This window comes from Fukomys damarensis, unplaced genomic scaffold, assembly GCF_012274545.1.
Source record: "Fukomys damarensis isolate Sample0158 unplaced genomic scaffold, DMR_v1.0_HiC HiC_scaffold_2, whole genome shotgun sequence".
Taxonomy (NCBI): domain Eukaryota; kingdom Metazoa; phylum Chordata; class Mammalia; order Rodentia; family Bathyergidae; genus Fukomys; species Fukomys damarensis.
In genome coordinates this window covers 26,935,962-26,957,642 of record NW_022900914.1, presented here as the reverse complement: position 1 = coordinate 26,957,642, position 21,681 = coordinate 26,935,962, and the positions used below count along the sequence as shown (strand labels likewise).

Here is a 21,681-nt window from a genome sequence, read left to right as displayed (position 1 = left end):
GAGGCTCTGTCCTCCCCATGTAGGCCACCTCTGTTTCCTGTCACTCTTGATCTGTTTTACGTGTCTCTAAGCCTGATGTTTTACGGTTTGTTTCTTACTGGTTTTGTTTATATTTTGGGGGGATACTTAATAAATCTACTGCTGTCAGATTAAAATAAAACATGATAAAAGGATGATATAACATAAACACTGAGAACTGACTTCTGCTAGGCATGGTGGTGCACACCTGTACTCCTAGCACTCAGGAAGCTGAGGCAGAAGGACTGCTACAAGTTAGAGGCCAGCCTGGGCTATATAGTGAGTTCAAGGCCAGTCTGAATTACATAGCAAGACCCTATCTCAAAAAAATAAAAACTTTAAAAAAGAGAACTGGCTTCTGATATGTCCTAGTCTAGACAATATCTGTTCTTCATGAAAACCAAGACTGATTCTGATTTATTCTACTGGTGAGTTTCATAAGCTGTTTACCTCATTAATTTCACATTGATCTCAAAACATCCATGTTTGGGATTATTTATTCCATTTGTATTTTAATAATGAACATTTTTTATTTCAACAGAATCCATAATGTAAGCATGTTGAATATATAATCCTTATCTAAATTCTGCAAATATCTATTTGTGAATTATAAATAGAAAGAATACTAAAAACTCAGTACATTTTCGATACTTGAGATTTAATATCTGTTAAATCTAAGCAGCCACAAAAGATATATGACTATAATTTTGTGAGACAAGATTTTGAATCTACAGTGCTACGTGAAATGGTAAATATATACAAAAATGCCTGGCTAAATGTCCTAGCCAGAAAAATAAATCTTACATACATAAGAGGATTCCATCTTGATAAATATGAAAAAGTGATTTGTGAAACAGACTGTTCCACCTTGGTAAAAACTGCTCTAAAATTAAGCATTTAGTCACTAATAATTTGAAGGTTATATTTTACATTAATGCTTTACTATGTTAAATAAAAGTCTATGTTAGATAGTATTTAATAAAAAGAGTATTCCAAAAATCTTCAGCTGTATATTCCTGGTGAATAAAGATAGATACCTTTCCCTGAGACAACATTTTAAGGTTTCAGGCAAAGCAAAACTAATAAACTATGAAATATACAGGTTTTAATATTTCATTGTTTTCTTAAAAGGGAGGAAATACAGAGACTCATGTAAAATATCGACATTCTTTTTTCAGAATTTTTTAATAAAATCAAAGTTATCCTGAGAAAGATTCTGGCATGCTGTATAGGTGAAGGAGCTAAAAAGGAGTCAGTAGGGATGAATCCTATGTGTAATTCCAGCACTCTGGGAGGCTGAGGCAAGGTAACTCAGTGACACCCTGTCTCAAAATAAAAAACAGAAAAAGGGCTGGGGATATAGCTCAGTGCAAAGACCCTGGGTTCAATCTAGAACTATCACACAAACACACACACACACACACACTTTAATTATGGCCCTAAGCTCCAACAGTCAAAAGGCCAATCCAACTTTAGGACTGATGACACCAACAGTCCAACGTGACCTGTGCTCACTTCTGATCTGATTTAAGGCACTTGAAGAAAATCGTTACTGACATGGTGAACTCGTCAGAAAAAAAAAAAAAATGAGGTTGAGACGTGTTATACATGCACAACTCCCCACGATGAATGCAATCATTATGTATTGCAAACATGTACTGATAAAAATTTTTTTAAAAAAATGAAGTACAAAGACATATACACAGATTAACATTTCCTTGAGAAATTATGTTGAGTTGCTGCAATAAATGGGTTAGGGTGATTCTGAAAACAGTCTCTGGTTTTAGTCACACGGACAGATCTCAAAGAAACCCTAATTGTTAAAGGTGCTAGTGACAGTGTGACGCTGGAGTGAGACTCCTGAGGAAGCCAGAATATTCACAAAGGATTTTTAAAGAAATTGCAGTTGGGTCAGTTTATAATAAGTAGGTATAAAATGATCCAAATGACCATTACCTAATATAAGCAGTTCAGTGAAAGACACATTAAAGTCACTTTAAAGGAACTGCTAAGATACAAAAGCACAGAGGCAGCAGTACTGTCACAAGTGATATCAAACAAACAAAAAACAGTGCGGCAAAATAGCAACAGAAGTGGTATTGAATTCTTTTTTCTTTTTTCTAATGGTATGTTCCCACTGTTTTATATAATAGATACTTGATATTCACAAAGATCAATTTTGAATCTTCAAATTATCCAATCTTGCATTAAAACATAAAAGTGAGTGATTCATTCACTTATCACAAATGCCAGTCACTACCATATTGTTTTAAATATTGAGGAGATGATTAAATCTGAAGCTGAAAAAAATTAAAAATACAAATTGAATTAGGTACTACAGAATGTACTAATGAAAATTAAAAATTACTTAAAAAGGAGATACAAAAAATAAAATAAAAATGGTACAGAGAGCAAAAAGAAAGACTATTTAGAAAAGGCTTTATAGTCCAAAATCCTCATACAGATCAATATTCTTGTCATTAAAAAAACATAACCAAGTGTACTTAAGATTAAAATCAAGGTCGAAATAAGCCAGAGAATAATTACCTTTCCTGCTCCATTTGTTAATGCGACTACAGATGACAGGATACAGTCATTAGTTGTTATCAGCTTCTGTGTTGCTGTTGGAAGCTCATGTTCTATTGTAGCTTTTTGACTGTAATGTTTAGAAATATCTATAAAAGCATTAGAATGAAGACTCATTACCATCTATTTACAATTCACATACAGTTCATTAGCCCAAGTACTTCTCATATTTACTCCTACAAATTCATAAGGTATATCTGACAAAGAAAGTTCCAAGTATCAGGACTATGCTGAGAATCCGTTGAGCTAAAAATCTAAGCAGAAAGAAGGGAAGGTTTCAACACTGTCTGCACCATGGCCACCAGCCTGGGTCTGATTTGTCCGCAAGTAAGGACCAGCTTTTATTTTAGTCCTGAGTCCATGGTCGTGACAGGATTCACCAGTCAGCACCAAGTTTGGACAGACAGCAGCACTTATGAGAAAGTGGCATGAGGCTGTAGCAGGAGTGCAACACAGGCGTGACGTCCTCATCACAGTGTCACCCGAACAGCAATGAGCAACATCAGCACAGCCAGACGGGGACTGGGTGCTCCACCACGTGGCTTCCGGTGCCCAGCAGTATCACAACAAATGCCTGGGGCTGGCAAAGCACAGCAGAGAGGCTTAAACACAAAAGGGTTCAGAGGGGAGCTGTAGGTAAGGCCAGCCAAAGGGCTATTCTTTGGAGTTTTGGGGTCTCTGAAACTTAGGAGTTTGCCCTGGAAATAAGGGAAACCAGGAGAATCACTGTGACAACACTAATTTATGATGAAGGGTAATTACATTTTTTAAAAAATTGTAATATAGCTGCCACTGATTTTTTTTTCAGTCCTGGGGACTGAACCCAAGCACTTCACACTGAGCTACAACTCCAGCTCTTTTTTGACTTTTTACTTTCAGATAGGGTCTTACTAAGTCACTAATTTACCCAGGATGGGCTCAAAGTGGCAATCCTCCTGCCTCAGCTGCCCAGCATGCTGGGATTATAGGCATGTATAATTATGTGTGGCCTCCCTTGACTTTTTAAAGATATTTCAGTTAAAGAAAACTAATTACCATTACCAACAAAGCTAAAAAAAAAAAAAAATCACAAAACATGGAAATTAACTTACAGAAACTGTATGCAAAGAATTTATTTAGAATCAAGAAATTTAGTGGATTTCAGATTATACATAATTAAAAGAAGAAATAAGACTATTTGGAAAGAAATGGTATTTGATATCTATATTAATATTTTCATTTTCCAATACAAAATTTCTATGTTCCATGAAAGGTATTTTTACTAAAACTTTAAAACTAGAGAATTGATGAATACATATATTTATACATTTTATATACCTATATACAACTTTAATTTAGTAGCTTCAGATTTAGAGAAAAGTTAGTGTTTCAGTCTTCTTCCATAACATCTTAAGTTAAATCATAATTGTATAGTAATAAAAGAACCAACCAATTGGGTACATTACTATTATGTGTCATATATATATATATATATATACACAACACACACACACACACATATATATATATGTGTATATATATATATATATATATATATATATATATATACACACACACACACACACACACACACACACACATACATACATGGTTGTTTGTTTTAGACAGGGTCTTGTTACGTAATTCAGGTTGGTCTTGAACTCACTATGTAGCCCAGACTCATGCTGGCCTCAAACTCATGGCAATCCTCCTGCCTCAGACTCCCAAGTGCTGGGATTACAGATGTGCACCAAAACAATGTATTTTACAAATAAACAATTACTCTCTGTAGACTTATAAAATATCCACTGATATTTGAACTCAAAAACTGAGTTCAAATGTGGAGCAGTGTTTGTGGACTGAATTTCCTAGTCCCTAGACACTTTCTAGCTGTACACCACAGATAGTTTTGCTCAAGATTTTACTCAAAGAATATACAATGTATGACTTCCTTAGTAGGCAATCTTGGTTGTTTAGCAGATAATTCGGGTACTTTTGAAAGAGATTTAAGAACAATGTAAGAACATACATTAAGAACAATGTTACTATACTTCTCCCAAATCAATCGTTTACTCTTTATTTGATCAAAATATTTTAATTTCTGAGGGTGTCCCTTTTCTTTCCTTTTTTATTAGTACATATGCCATCATCATGGGGAGTTGGTACATACACACATATGAAATCTTACTCCCTTTTGCTTTCTCTTTGCCTTCTCTCCTCCCCTTTCCCTCTATTCCTAAATGCCCCTTTCTGTCTGCAAAAGATCTAACTTCCTTTTTCCTATTATCTGTCTTTTATTTCATTCTTTATTTATACTTTGGATTTCTCATATAAGAGAAACTATATGATATTTAACCTTACAAATGCTTTTTCCACTTAGCATTATAATTTCAAGGTATATCCATCTTCCTAAATGACTCAAATAGATCCTTCTTTATGCCTAAGTAATTCTCCATTGTGTATATATACATTTTCTTTATTCAATCTGTTGATGAACATATAAGCTGCTTCCAAGATTTAGTTATTGTGAATTGTGCTGTTATAAACATGAGTATGAATGTGTTTACAATATGCTAAATAATATATTGTCTATCATATTATGACTATAATATGACGTCTTTAACTCTTTGGGGAAGTTACCCAGTAGGGGAATAGCTAGGTAGAATAGAATTTCTGTTTTTGGTCTTTTAAGGCATCTTCAAAACAACTTCCATAGCAGTTTACTAGCTTACATTCTCACCAAGAATGTAGGAGGCTTCCTTTTTTCCTAACAACCTCGCAGCATTTCTTGTGTGTTTTTAATAAATTCTAGGTATTACTCTTCTATACAAGAAGTACCTGGCAAAAAGTTTTTCCCATCCTGCAGGTTGTCTCTTCATTTTGTGGGTTGTATCCTTTGCTATGCAAAAGCTTTTTAATTTGATATAATCCCATTTGCTGATTCACGGTGTTATTTCTTGTGCAACTGGGATTTCATTCAGGAAGTTCTTGTCCAATGCCTATGTCTTTAAAAGTGTTACCTACTTTATCTTCCAGCAGATTCAGTGTTTCTGTTTTAATATCTAGGTCTGTAATCCAGTTTGGTTTTATTTTAGTACAGGCTGAGATTCATTCTTCTGCATGTGGCTAACCAGTTTTTCCAGCACCACTTGCTAAAGAGGCTCTTTATCCAGTGTATTATTTGGCCCCTCTGTCAAAGATCAGACGGCTGAATGTGCCTGAGACTGTTTCTGCTTCTTCTATTCTATTCCACTGGATCCACATACCTGTTTTTGTGCCAGTATCATGTTGTTTTCATCACTATTACTTTGTAAGATATCTTGAAGTCAGGTATTGTGATGCCTCCTGCTTTGCTCTTGTTGCTTAGACTGCTTTTGCTATTCTGGGTCTCCTCTGGTTCCATATAAAATTTAGGATTATTTTTTCTAGTTCTGTGAAGAATGCCATTGGTATCTGATTGTATTAAATCTACACTATCAGTTGTTGTAATATGTCCATTTTGACAGTATTGGTGCTACCTACCCAGGAACAGGGAATGTTCTCATTTTCTGATGTCTTCACCCATCATTCTCTTATTTTCAAGATACTATAGTTTTTGTTATAAAGGTCTTCCACTTCTTTGGTGAGGATTTAAATTTTTTGAAATTTAAAATTTAAATTTTTGAATGAGACTGTTTTCCTAACTTTCTCAGTGGTTTTCATGTATTTATTTGTATCCTGCTACTTAGTTGAATTTATTTATTAGTTCTAGGAGGTTTTTGGGTCTTCTACAATAAAGGATCATGTCATCAGCAAGTAAGGAAAGTTTGACTTCTTCCTTTCCTGTATGTATCCCTTTTATTTTTTTCTCTTGCCTGCTTGCTCTAGCTGAAGTTTCAAGTGCCATGTTGAAAAGGAGTGGAGAGCATGGACAACCCTGTCTTGTTCCTGATTTCAGAAGAAACATTTTCGGTTTTGACTCATTTAATAAAATGCTGGCAGTGGATTTGTCATAAAGTACTCTTGATACAGTGGTACCTCGGTTCACAAACTTAATTCATCCTACAATTCTGGTCATGAACCAAATCAATTTTCCCCGTAAGGTTCAAAGCAAGATTAATCTGTTTTAAACCATATGTATTTTTTAAACTATAAAAATACAATACAAAGTACAGTACAGTATAGTACAAAGAGAGAGAACACTGACCTTGCTTGAGGTGACTTCTGATGCGGAGGACAGGAAGGTGGGTGGAGAGGAGGGAGAGTCCCTCTTTATAAGGTTATCAGGGAGATCTCCTTATCAGGGTTTCCTTTCTTGTCTTGGTTGTAAGGTCAATTTTGAAGAAAAATCTGCCTAATGTCACTTGTTTTTCCTATGCTGCATAACCCTCTGGAAACGAGAGGCCACCTGATCTTTCATCAGATTCAACTGTCCATTCCAGTTATGTCGAGGTGGTGCGTCTCAAAGAAATCCTGGCACTCATTCCATTTTTCCACGATGGATTTTTATCACATCACTGCTCACCTCCTCTCTGTCTTCCTCCTCCTCAGTGGAAGGCTCCTCAGCAAGCACCTTCTGCTGCTCACACTGGAGCTCAGCAAGTTCCTCCGTCACCATCTCCTCCTTACGGTGCTGAACAAGCTCCTCTATGTCTGCACCGTGGATATCCGCACCCATACCCCTGCCCCTGGACACAGTCTCCTCCACTCCCTGTGCATAGGACCCTTCAAAGTCACCTTCAGTGACACAACCTGGCCAGTTTCCTCCAGGTTAAGTCTGGTAATTGACATCTTCCCAGGCTTTGTCAATGAGATTGATGCAGCAGAGAACATTGAAATGATTCTTCCAGAACTATCTCTTCAGTGACATTAATGCACGTAGTGAAGAGCATCTCTGTGTAGAATTTCTTGAAGTTGCAGATCACTTGCTGGCCCATGGGCTGCAGAAGTGGGGTCATGTTGGGGGGAAGGAACTTGACCTTCGTGAGGTCATACTCAACATCCATATCATCCACCAAGGCTGGAGCGTGTGCTGGGGCACTGTCATCAGATATGGGACCCTGCAGGCAGTTGGCTGTCAGAAAGATATTTCTTAACAGTGGATGTGAACACCTCGGGCAGCCATTCCATGAACCCAAGCTTTTGCACTGGGTCACATGACAGGCATTCAGGCCTTGTTCACATTCTGTTCCTTGAATGTATGAGGGGTCTGGGAATAGTCCACCAGTAGTGGCTTAATCTTCAGATCAGTACAAAAGGGTCAATCTGTCCTTCATATGTTGTGCCCCGGCAGTGCCTTCTCCTGTGTGATGTAGGTTCTGTTCGGCATCCCTGTTTCATCCCAGCTGAACACCTATTGAGCCTTCATCCTTCTGCCTTCATGAATTCCAAAGTCTTTCTTAGAGGCTTCTAGAGTGGCCTTGTCAGAACCAGAAGCCTTGCTATGTCTTATCACACTGTGGATGTCACTTCTCTTGTGGAATTTATCAAACCACCCTCTTCTGGCTTTCAATTCATCACTTGTGGCTCTTGTGGAGCGGTTCTCTTGCAATAAATTACTCTGCATTTTCCTGGCTTTTTCACAGATCATAATTTCACTAATGCTATCACCTGCCAGCTGTCTCTCATTCAACCATACTAACAAACGTTTTTCCCCCTCTTCTAGCACTTGTGTCCTCTGCTTGGTTAACATCATTATTCCTTTTGCCTCATCAGCTCCTTTGATGGCACCATTATTCTTCCAAATAATCAAGATAGTCAATTTCACCATCTTGTACTCCAAGGCCAGATCAGTCACACAAATACCACACTCATGCTTTTCTACAATTTTCTTCTTCAATTCAATTGATAGTTTCTTCAAAATCTTCTGCTCATCCTTCTTACTCTGCACATTCTTTTTACCACCACGCTTGCTCTGCACTTTCTCTGGAACCATGCTGGGTTGAACAATACTATACAGTACTGTATGTGCTAGAAAAAGCACATACAAAGGTTCACAGCAAGTGTGCACAGGTCCGTCTGCAACTATGATCTCTGTGTGTCGGAGCAGGAAAAATGATCGTGGTCACGTTCATCACCGATGCAGAGTTTGAGAATGGAAGCAAAATTTTGCTGAACATTTCTGTTTGCAAATCAGGTTGTTCACAAACAGAAACATTCATGAGCCAAGATATCACTGTATTAAATTTTGGGTTTTGTTGTTTTGTTTTGTTTTGAGACAGGGTCTCACCATATAGTTCAAGCCAGTGTTGAATTCACTAGATAGCCCAGACTAGCCTTGAACTCGCAGCAGATGCTCCTAGCTCAGCCTCCTGAGTGCTGGGATTACAGGAGTGCACTACCAGCTTAAATTTTAACTCCAAAAATATATAAAGCAATCACATGCACTAGACCACAAATTTATTTTCATTTTGTTTTATATGAATCTACCTGTTTTAGACTTCTGAGATTAAAGATCAAATAATTCTCATGTAGAATGACATTTATTCAAAGATTATTTCAGGGCCAGGGACTAAGCTCGGTGGTACCGCTGACTGCTTCCTAAGTACAATGTCCCAAGTTCAATCCCCCGGTACCAAAAAACAAAGATTTCAGCCCCATTTTTAACTCCATATGGGATACATACTTTTATAGCTATCTCTCCTTTTACACTGGGAACAGCCTACCAACCAGCCTACCCACCTTTCCTCCCTATTTCCAAATTAGATCAAGCAATTATTCAGGGCACAGGAGGAATGGCAGAGGTTTGAAATTAAAATTCTTAAAATAAAAATTTTTCTGCAAATGTCACTTAATGCTCTCATTTGTGTTTACTGAGCTTTTTGTTTATTTTTGGCTAACAAATTTTCCATTTATCCCTAAAAAGGAAACATTTGCAATGACACATTTTTGGATCTGAAAGTATGACAAAAGCATATTTACTAGTTGCAACAGAGTCATTTGCTACAAGTTTATTTCGTATCGTAAATGTTAACAATGCTTATATGGAAAGTAACAACAAAATTCTTAGTATAAGAGCAGATTTAAACTGGATCATAATTGTGCCATAACAACTATATTCAAAGTATGCAGTTGTGTATCAGTTTTCACAAGAGATACACTATAGTCTCTAAGAGAGATGAGAAGCTGGACTTGAACTGCAAACCGAGCAACAAGGCCCCATAATCTGTTTGCCAACATTCTTCATGTTTTCCCCCAGTCTTTCTTCATATACCTTCATTTCTCAAAACCAGAGAGAAGTGGAGGCACAGACAGAAAGCCTAAGGAGGCTGCTGACTCCCATAATCTCCATCAGCTCATGCCAAACAGTAACACTAACACATTTTGCCTTAGGCTTTGGCATCTTCTTGATTTTTTTTATAATGTATGATCAAGAGCATCTTTAAAAAATTATGTATTGTTAATGAATTTTAAAAAAGCAAATAAATAAAATCAAGATGTTTTTATGTAAATGAAGCATTAGAGCTCCCTTCAATAGTTACAGTCCATTATTCTAGCACCTCCTCTTTAGAAATTCTGGAGAAACCACTGGCAGGAACAAAATCATAATATCCCATTGGAAATTTAAAAGACAAAACAAAAAATCCAGAGCCAAAGAGGCACATGTGGTTCTGAGGGCCTAGCTCTAGGTTAAGTAAAAATCTGGAATGGAGGATGACAGTCAAGTCCTAGGCCCTTAAACCAAAGGCTGTGCAGGAATAAAGCATCTGTCCCTTGGCTTTTCTGCAGACCAGACTAAGTTCTGCAGGGTCACGGCTGACTACTGTCGATGCCACCGAGACTACCACGCCAAAGCTGTGATTCCCAAAACCAGGGCTAGCTCCAAAAGCACAGTGACTTTTAAAGGGAAACTGAAGATAAGCAGGGAAGACCCACTCTTCACTGAATGGAACAGTATGCTCAGTAAGACTGCCGAGACAAAGAATGAATCCCAGCGCCAGAGGTATGTGCCAGTCTACAAAAGCATACCATTATACCCCCTTACAAAACAGCTTTAACACTTTAAAAATTACTTTCTGTAAAATGAGTCACAAACTGTTAGCCAAACATCACAGCGAATCATCTAGGCATCTGGTCTACTTCCAGCAGTCCTTAAGAATTACTCACACCCCTTTCTCCTTCCCCTATCCAAGTCTCTAAAAGGAAAAGAAGAGGGGCAGGTGGAGGACTCTAAAAGCAACAAACTACAACTTATCAGGACTTAGAATCACATGCTAAGAGGCACATGAGAGACTTTGAAAGATTCACCTCTGTCAGTTGGCAGACTATATTCTTAGGAGTCCAAAAGCAGTTGTAAACTGAGCAAGGTTTAAAAAAGACCTTCATTTCTGAAGGTTTTGCTAAACAAGACAAGACTTAAAACGGACACTTTAAATATCAAAATACATGGGATGGTGGAAAGTTACTTTTTCTTTCTGGTGATTTTGATTTAAACTTTTTCATGTTTGAGTTCTAACAAGTGTTAAGTATTTTGCTAAATGCCACTGCACAGCATGTCTGGTTTGGTAAGATCTACACACCTGCACAAAGTCAGTGTCATGTCTTTCTGGCTAAAGTACCGTGCACGAGGATTTCTCATCAGCTCTGTTTACCTTCAAAAAGAAGCAGATGGGAAAAGCAGAAGGCAGAAGCTGCGCACTTCCATGTAAGCCAAATGCTACTGAGCCATTATCTGGAGTCTGTAGCCCTTGGCAGTATTTGTTCAAATCTCCTTCAGGTAGATCTGAGGAAAAGGCATAAAGGCTCTAAGCTCATCTGTGTTCTTTTCCAGGGCTCACCTTTCATGACATCATGGAAACCATGCAGAGCAGCACCAACATTTGTTAAAACGGAACTGTAGTTTGTCCGCAGGAGTCCATCTGGCTGTGTACCTAGGAAACCAAATCACAAATCTAAGCATTTTCCTGCCCACCACCTCCTTCTACTTTGAGGAACACAGAGAATGAAGACTGATTGTAATATTTAGGAAATAACTGTTCTTAAAACCTCCACAGACACATTCATATATAATGGTGATAAACAGGCACATCTCATGGATGTGCATCCCCGTGTCCACAATTTTTAGGGTTAAGAATCAAAACTGATTTGCTAGGTTGCAACTGGTCTTTCATAATTCTTTTTGAAATGAATGTCTGTGTGATTTTCATCTTGCTTATTTTTTCATTCCCTACACATTAATTTTCGCTAAACAGCACTAAAAACATAATTCTCCACAGAGCATGGAGTTCTACTTCTGGCATAGCAGCACGAGAAGCTCCACAGATCTGCTTGCCAGTAAAACTGATGACAACTACAAAACAATAAAAAAATCACTTAAAATTTCTAGAAACAGTTCTAAGGATATGCAACAAATAGAGAAATATTCACTTGGGAAAATCTGTAATACCCCAATAAGAACAGCAAGTCTGTGGTACCTGAACCAAGAAACACTGTTCCCCAACCCCAGACCCCACTCCCAGCAAGCACAGCCACGCACACAGGACACCCTCCCTTCTAGCCCAAGGGCTGGATTCTCATCTTGCCCCCAGCTACCTGCTGTCACCAAAACAGTATGTTACTGCCACAAGACAGAGACAGAGACAGAGACGAGACAGAGAGAGATCCAGATAAAGTAAAATAGGACTGAGAACCCAGAAATAAATTCACTCATACTTCTATGGTCAACTCTCAACAAGGATGCCAAGACCATTTAACAAGGAAAGAATTGTCTTTTCAAAAAATGGAGCTGGGACAACTTGATATCCATATGGAAAAGATGAAACTTGGCCCTTACCTTGTACTACATATAACAGTTAACTCAAAATGGATCAAAGACTAAATGTAAGAGCTAAAACTATAAACTCTTAGAAGATTTTATATCCTCAAATTTGACAATGAACTCATATACATCACCAAAAGCCTGAGAAACAAAAGAAAAAACTTGAGTTCATCAAAATTAAAAACTCCTGTGCTTTAAAAGATACAATCGGGAAAGTGAAGACAACACAAAAAATGGAAGAAAATGTAGGAAATAATATATCCAATAGGGACACGTATCTAGAATAAAGACCTCTTATAGCTCAATAATAAAAAGACTAATAACTCAATTTAAAAATGGAGAAAGGGAGTTGAATGTGTTGACACACACCTGTAATTCCAGCATTCTAGATATTGAAGCAGGAAGATCACAAGTTTGAGGCCAGCCTGGGCTACACTGTGAGTTCAAGGCCAGCCTACACTATAGAGCAAGACTGTGGGGGGTGGGGGAAGGAAGGAAAGGAGGAGGGAGGGAAAAAAGGAAGGAAGGGAGGGAAAGGGAGGGGAGGGCAAATATACATTTCACCAAAGAAAATACACAAATGATGTGGCCATGAAAGACATCTGACATCATTTTCTACAAGGAAGTGCAAATCAAAGCTACAAGAGATACCACCTTATACCCATTAGGATGGCAAGAATCAAAAGTCAGATAATAAGTGTTAGTGAGGATATGGAGAAATCTGCATTCTCAAACATTATTTGTAAGAATGCAAACATTGTAGAGCACTTTGGAAAACAGGCTGGCAGGTGCTGAAATCATTAAACATAGTTAAATGTGACCCAGCAATTCTAACCCTAGGTACATACCCAAAAGAAATGAAAAGACATGTCCACACAAAATTTGAAAATCATTATTCAAAATAGCTAAAACAATTCAAATGGCCATTACTTGATGCATGGGTAAATAAAACGTGGTACATCCATACAATGGATTTTTGCATAAAAAAGTACTGACATGTTACATACAATAAAGACTACATGTTTATTTTTTAAAAAGACGTGTTTATTATTTGATTCCATTTGTATGAAGTGTCTAGCATGTGCAATTCTATGAACAGAAACAATTCTATGTTTATTAGAAGTTGCTGAGGGTTAGGTGAGAAGAGAAACAGAACAAGAGGGTTACAGCTAAAGAATCCATGGATTTTTCTAAAATTGACCATACTAACGGTACACATTAGTTGGAGAGTATACTAAAACATTACTGAATTACACACTTTAAATAAGTTAATTGTGTATATATAAATTATGCCATAAGAAAGCTGCTTAAAAAAAAAAAATCATAGTACTAGGTATGTGTGTGTGGTGTTGGGCCTCACACAAGCTAGGCAAAAGGTCTACCAGAGAGCTACCTCCCAGCCCAGGAAAATCATGGTGTTCTTAAAAACATCACTGAAATTATCCAAAAATACTTTTCTCAAATAAGGACAAAAGGAAATAAATTGTATGCTTACTACTAAATCTCCCTATGCTGCTTGTTAGAAAGCTGCTACAAGTTCTCATGACTTGCCTTGATCTATGTAAAAAAGGAGAGGAAGGTAATTAATATTTAAGGCACATTTAAGTCTAATATTTTACATCCTTAATAATCACAACATTTAACTCCACTTTATAAAGGAGAAAACTGAGGCAGAGGGAAACAGTGTTTTGCCCAAGAGGATTTGAATTCCAGTTTTTTCCTGACTTCAGATCCTCTGCTCATCTTACTCTAACAGGTGAAACCATCTCCCTCTTCCAACCCTTGTCCTCTCAAGACTCCGCCTGGAGTCATGCACGGTGGACGCACTCACTTGGCAGGGCGAGAAGAGCAACGTATGTCTGCAGCTTCTCAAACACAGCCGTCATCCTTCTCATGTCCTGGGACAGCTCCAGATTCCTGGCTCTCAATGCAGATGTGCAAAGAGAAGATTCACATTCTTCTTCTAAACTATTGTGGGGGGGTGGCAGATTTTTAGAAAGTGAGCATCCTGAGCAATGTTCAATTAGCTATTAGAAACCATCTAAGTTCTCCAACAACTGTGCCCAAAGACAAACTTTGCAGAAAAAAGAATCTGATCATGTTTATATGGTGATACACACAAGTGCTCGCTGAAACTCCAATGAAGAGCAGAGGACTAAGTGGAAGAGACAAAGGCACATGACCAGTATCTTTCCCTCCTGAAAGCAGCACAAACACATTAAAATACTTAATATCTTAACTATTAACAATCATTTAAATATTTATGGGAGAAAATAATTTGCACACTGGATTCCAAAAGAGAATTAATTAAACTGGAACTGGTAACACTGCCAGTGACAGAGGTTCAGAGACTAAGAAACTTTTCTCATTGTAGTAGTTTCAAAAGCCAAACAAATTAGAAAAACTGATAACTAATTAGACCTCAAATTTAAAAGAAAGTGCTTAACTCATAGAATACATTTTATCATTTCCAATTTTAAATGGTTAATTGGGAAAACAATTAGAAGGTTAAAAGAAATCCACATGTACTCTTACAACCATTTATTTACAAATGTTAAGATAGTCAAGCAAAAATAAAAGTTCTTATATAAAATTAGAAAAGTTAGCAGAAAAATCACAACCATCCCATCGCTCTGCCTTGGCACTTCTACTTAACTATAGCTCTATTCAATTCAGAATCCATTTACTATCAAAGAGTAAGTCATATCAATTAAAGATATTAAAGATATGTAATTAAGCCAATGCCTCCCAAAATTTAAACACATGAATTCCTCCCCAGGGAAGGTGAAAAACATGTGTGACAAAACATTCCAAGAATAGGAACTTCAGATCAAGAAAGGATTTAGCCAATGTTTTAAAAATTGTAATTATGAGAGCTGGTCATGGTGAAAGCCTGTAATCCCAGCACTCAGGAGGCTGAGGCAGGAGCATCACCTTGAGTATGAGGACAGCCTGGGCTACACCGTGAGTTGAAGGGCAGCTTGAACTACCTAGTGTTTCAAGTACCACATACTTATTACATATGGTTCTTAAATAGAACCTTAAATAAAATCCAAAAAAGGTATATTTAATCATAATGTTAAACTTATAAAATCAATTTTTAAAAATTTAATTATATTGAACACATGCAAGGATGTGAACAAAATTATATTTCATAATTATTACTTTAGTTAGTAATTCAGTGATTCCTAAAACCCTCTCACAAGAACAAATCATAGTTTTTGTGTACTGAAATTCTTTGTCAGGTTAGGATTATGAAATGAGATGTTTCTTAATATGTATTATTTTTTCAAATAATGAAGCTTTATATTTTAATAAATATTCTAAATATATTTGAAACCTTATATTGTAGTATTTTATTAAGAATAAATATGGGCTGGGGATTTAGCTCAGTGGTTCGGTGGCCTGCCTTGCAAGCGCAAGGACCCGAGTTCAATCCTTGGTACCAAAAAAAAAAAAGAATAAATATATTAAGGGCCAGGGATTTGGCTCAGTACATATTGTTCTTGCCTTGAAAGGCCAAAGTCCTGAGTTCAATCCCTGGTCCCGCAAAAAATAAAACAGGAATCTTGATAGTTTTAGATCAAAAGTATAAAATAGGGCCAGGGGTTTGGCCCAGTGGTTCCACTGCCTGCCTCATAAGCACAAGGGCCCAAGTTTGATCCCCAGTACCAAAAAAAAATTTAACAAAAAGTCTAAAATATACTAGCAGTATTATCAAATTCCCAGTGAGATATATTTATATACACTATTTTTCTGTTTTTCCAGAAATATTTAAGGTAGACTATTAGAGGTCACTAAATAACATATCACACGAGGGCTAAAGTTTTTTGTTTATAGCTTAGCAGAAGGCGAGAGCAATCAGCCCATTCCTTTTTTTTTTTTTTTTTTGGTACAGGGGATCAAACTCAGGTCCTTGTGCTTGCAAGGCAGGCGGCAGAACCACTGAGCTAAATCCCCAGCCCTTCATAGCTTAAATAAATCGCCAATAATAAAAATATACTGTTTCAGGGCTAGGGATTTAGCTCAGCAGTTCAGTGGCCTGCCTTGCAAGCGCAAGGACCCGAGTTCAATCCCCGGTACCAAAAACAAAAACAAAAAACAACAACAACAAAAAAATACTGTTTCAAAGACGCCTAAAAAATTATACCTCCAAATACAGAAATCAACAATTATAACTCCCATCTAGAGATTTATAGTAAAGACCTAATAAAAACCCCAAACTGGATTTTTTTCAATATATGTGCCATTTACAATTTTTGAAAATACTGGTTCAAGCCAGGTACAGTGGTGTATGAGTATAATAATTCCAGCTACTAAGGAGACTGAGTCAGAAGGATCATAAGTTTAAGGCCAACCTTGGCAATACAGTGAGACCCTGTCTCAAAAAAAATTTTTTTTAAAAGGCTGGGAATATAGCTCAGTGGTACAGCACATGCCTAGCATGTACAAGTCCATGAGTTCAATTCCTAGTATCACAATAAAATAAAACAAACTACTGATTCATAACATTACATGGTTAGAATAGTAACCACATAATACAGTACTGAAAAAACCAGAGCTGACAGCCTATAATTCAATTTACTTCCTCTTTTTTCTCTCCTCCCTTCCTCCCCCTTCCTTCCTTTCTTCCTTCCTTCCTTCCTTCCTTTCTTCCTTCCGTACTGGGGATGGAACTCAGGGTTTTACACTTCTTAAGCAAGCACTCTATCACTGAGCTGCAACCCCAGCTTTTTTTACTTTTATTTTGAAATAGTCTCATTAAGTTACCCAGGCTGGCCTCAATCTGGTGCTCTTCCTGCCTCAGCCTCCCAAATAGCTGGGATGACAGTATGCACCACCATACATACCAGCTTCAACATTTTAAGTATCAGTTTACTCTACTCAACCATACTTTTCCTTTTCAATAAAGTCCAAAATGGCTATGGTATACAGGTCAATCAAAGCATAAGAGCAAATGTTACAGCTCTATCAACTCCAGAGTCAAGGCCCACTCAGAGTCCCCAATCTCCCTGACCTCCAAGGGAAGTACCTTTTTAACTGATAAGGAAGAATCTTCCTAAGGAAACATATGTAGGAAGTCAAATGCTCTGAAAATGTTTTCAATTTCACAGTTGTCTCCTGAAAGAGAAAAATAAATTTTTTCGTTAAAAGTGCTATGAGACAAAGTGGAACTCCCATTTCCAGAAATAAAAGAAGGAATACATTTACCAGGACAGTCACAGTATCTTCCGTAATACTTTCAAACAAATGAAGCATTCCTTCCTCAAGAGGGCGGACATAGGACGCATTTTCGTGAAGGTATTGTGAAAACTAAATAGGAGGAAAAGAACTGTAAATTTATTGATTGGAAAATGACAAACATCAACACATTTGTAAGTGGACCCACTGAGTTATAAACCTAAATTCTTTTGGAAATACTCCGGAAAATCTGGCTTTTTCCCAGATACTCCCCTCTAACTGTCCCAGATAACCCTTCACCCCCCCATCTCATCCTAAATGGGTTAAGTGGAGGAGGGGACAACCGGGCAGCCCGGGAGATGGATGGGGCCCCACATAACACCTGAGCACCAGCAGGCCAGCTTCCCAGGACACCTGCTTCTCCAGAGGGGTCCCAGGGATACAGCTTTGAAAACCAAGAGTGCATGACACAGATTTCCTGTTGTGTACCTCATTTTTAAAAAAACAAGTCCTTTGAGGATAGCTTTTCATTTTTATTGCATATTAATACTCGAGGTTAACAAAGCCAAGAATGTAATTATCAAAATGAAAATATGAATAACAACTTCTTTAACTGTCACTGGTACCTTAGTATGAGAAAAGACTAATTCAGGTGCAGGGTCTGCGGTACAGTGCAGTGGTAGGTCTCATGCTAGCCTGAGCGAGGTCTGGGTTCAATACCCAGCACCCAAAATAAACAAAAACCTAAAAAAACAGATTCACAGAAAAAAATCCTACAGACATCTAAAGAATGTGGAAGCAAAAGGGTAATTTTCATTTACGAAATATACCAGAAAAGTCACAGTGGGCCTTCCATAGCCCAAAGCACCAAAGGTAAAATATTGAGAAATATATGAATTTTTCAGAATAATGAGAGTTCTAAACAAATTACATTTAACACATTTGATTCTCACCCTGTGGGTGTAAAATGGCAATAAGCTAAATGAAATTCCATTAATGGGCAAAGAACCAAAATTAAATAGAAAATACATTTTGATATTACAGAAAGTATGATTACATTAAATTGTGGCAATACTGTTTCACCAATACAGGTTTTTAAAGCTTTTTCCCACAGTGACATTAAAGGGAATTCAAACATCCAAAGTTTAATTTTTATGAACTTCAACAGATTTGTAAAATCTGACTTAAACTGATGAAAACCAAGTGCTTACTTCATGTGTGTAGATCTGAGGATGGTAAGAGCTAACCTTTACTGAGTATTTACTTAAATGCAGTGCTTTACACATACTGTGTACACATATTGTCTCATTTAATATTCAAACATAAAATAGCTGTGAAGTAGGTGCTCTACCCCATTTTAAAGATGAGGAAATGAAAGCACGAGAGACTAAATAGCTAGAATATGGCAAAACTGGCCTGGGAACCAAAGAAGTCTGACCCCAAGGTCTAAGGCTTTGCTAAGTAAATCAGCACTTTGTTTTTGTTTTTTGGTTTTTTTAAAATTTTATAATTTATTTTGACGAATGCTTACACAATCATTATTTTAGTACACTGTTAATGATGGAAATGGTAAGCATATTACTTAGGTGACTCTAATTTCCATTAGTTTTATATAGCCATTACTATGGTTTAACTTTTGTTACTCAAGACCTACAAGGAACATCTTTTTCTAGTTTTTGTATCGTGAGGTGTACGTGTAGCTAATATCTTCTTGTCAGTGCAGAAAAGAGCCAAGGTGCCCCAAGAATTTTGCTACTTTTGTTTTTTCCACTAGAGCACTTTGTATAATTATAAACACAGACACTACTCGACCCCTGAAAATATTGCCTGATGCACAAAACCAATGGGAAAGAAGAATCAGATTCAGCAGGAAGAGTGGCACGACTCATTTTAGACCACAAGTACCAGAAGTACCAGCAGCAAGATTCCTACGTTTCCACCCCAAGGATCCCCATGTATTCTCCACTTACCCTCTCATATTGTTTCAGGGATGAGAGAAAAAAAGGAAAGAAAGGAGCAAAATCTATGAGGCAAAAAAAAAGGCAGGAAGCAACATTCAAACCTCTTCTGATCCCTTGTTTAAGCCTCACAAACCTGAAAACACCTTCCAAATGCAACTGGGTAAGCACTTTTACTCTCACTTCATGCTATTAGGAAGGAAAAAAGGTCAGCTACACCACACAGGTCTTCTTTGTATAGTAAGTCCCTGACTTATGAAGGAGTTCCATTTTGGAAAAATGTTTGTAAGTCAGATTTGTTCTTACAAAGTTTTTTGTAAGAAATCTCTTCCGACAAAGTGAGTCTTGCACAGTACACCTGTGAAAGTTCACAACTCAAATGTCTGTTACGTTGGTGACTTACTGTGTAAGCATGGCTAGTGAGGAAAGTTTACACGGTGATTACAAACAGGGAGAGAGAAAAAAGTCAGGAAATTACCATTCCAATAATAAAACAGCTCTTCTCCTTATGTCACTTCCTGGTCAAAAAGCTGCAGAGGCCTCGATCCTGTACACAGAGTGAACATCCATGCCTCTCCCCACCCTCAGAGGCCTTCCACACGATGCAGCCACATGTTCTCATTCCACCAGGACAGTGCTCGTTTCTGCCCCTTGGCCCTGTCCCTTCCCCTAGTGCTTTCTTCCTCCCTGATTTTGCTCCTGTCTTCGCCTCGTCCAGGGAACAAACCCACCCCTCTTCTCTCCTATTTGAACTTCTTAGTTCTCCAAGGCCCATTCAAAGCCCCAAAGAATCTTTCCTAGACACACCTCTAACAGCTCCCTCTCCTCCCTGAGGGTCTCATACCACTCACTCACAATGAGCTCTTTCAACATCTTTCCTAGTATTTATTTTCTTAAAATTTTTGCCATATTCTGTTTTGAGAGTAAAGACTATGACTTACAGGTTTTTTTTGTTGTTTTTTTTTTGTCTTCCACAGTTCCTGGCTGATGCACCAGAGTAGTCTAAAAACAACTCTGTTCAGGGCAACAAAAAGTACGCTGAGTAGTTTACCTTCTGATTCAATGGTGATATAGTGTCTATGGCAGAATCAACAGGAAAAATCTGAATCCTCTGTTCGGTGTAGGTATGAAAGTTCAGAAGGGCAGTCACAAGGTCTTGAACAAAAGCCAGGGCCTGCCCGGCAATATCTCGCATCTTTAGCTTTAAAAGTGAAAAGCATACACTGGAAGTTAACCATCAAGTTATTATTCTAAACCAACTTTATTAGGTCGGCTTCTGGAGAAAACACTTGCATAGTAGTGCGATCATGCCTTATTATAATTCATTTGCTCCCATTTGAATTTTTATTTTATTTATCGATTGACTGATTCAGAAAGGGTCTCATTATGTAGTTCAGGCTGGTCTTGAACTTACTATGGTAGCCTAGGTTGGCTTCTACCTCATGAAAATCCTCCTGCTTTACCTTCCAAGTGTTGGGATAATAGGTATGCACCACCACACCTGGCTCCACTTGAATTTTAATACAGTACTCCTACCTAACCTAAGCACACTATACAGCCCCTAGTTTTGGCAAACACACCTTGTCTGCTTAACCTAGATCTTTAAGACAAGGTCCACTAATTTCAAAGACAAGCATGATTCAAAACAGCAAGGCATCCCATAACTCAGTTGCAATGCTACCAAACAGAGACATCATAAATCTGTATTACTTATTAATTCCACTAAAAGTAAGTTACACAATTTAAAGAAATGTATGACAATGTAAAATAATAATTTCACACACTACACAAATGCTCACGACTAATTCTTATCTCTGGAAAGTTTGACATAAATGTGGCTAAACATAAAAACATAAATTTCATTATTTGCTGATGATATGATACTCTACATTGAAGATCCAAAAAACTCCACCAAAAAACTTCTAGACTTAATTGACAGATTCAGTAAAGTATCTGGATACAAGGTGAATACCCAAAAATCAATAGCCTTTCTATACACAAATAACAGACAGACAGAAAGAGAAATAAGGGAAAAAATTCCTTTTACAATAGCATCCAAAAAAATGAAGTATCTAGGAATCAATCTAACAAAAGAAACAAAAGATCTCTACACTGAAAACTACAGCACTCTGAAAAAAGAAATCGAAGAGGATATAAAAAAATGGAAAGATATCCCCTGCTCCTGGGTAGGAAGAATCAACATAGTGAAAATGGCCATACTAC

General features: G+C 37.4%; 1 protein-coding gene across 1 annotated transcript in view; it reads right to left on the bottom strand.

The window, feature by feature from the left end:
• Window positions 1–21,681, bottom strand: part of Ppp1r21 (protein phosphatase 1 regulatory subunit 21) — a 64,775-nt gene that overhangs the window by 16,636 nt on the left and 26,458 nt on the right. Inside the window, exons 9-14 of the mRNA XM_010615802.3 lie at window positions 20,510–20,659; window positions 17,531–17,632; window positions 17,352–17,440; window positions 14,151–14,287; window positions 11,340–11,432; window positions 2,566–2,693 (exon numbers count right to left, since the gene is read on the bottom strand). Of these exons, the coding sequence (XP_010614104.1) occupies window positions 2,566–2,693; window positions 11,340–11,432; window positions 14,151–14,287; window positions 17,352–17,440; window positions 17,531–17,632; window positions 20,510–20,659 (699 nt within the window). The remainder of the gene's footprint in view (window positions 1–2,565; window positions 2,694–11,339; window positions 11,433–14,150; window positions 14,288–17,351; window positions 17,441–17,530; window positions 17,633–20,509; window positions 20,660–21,681) is intronic.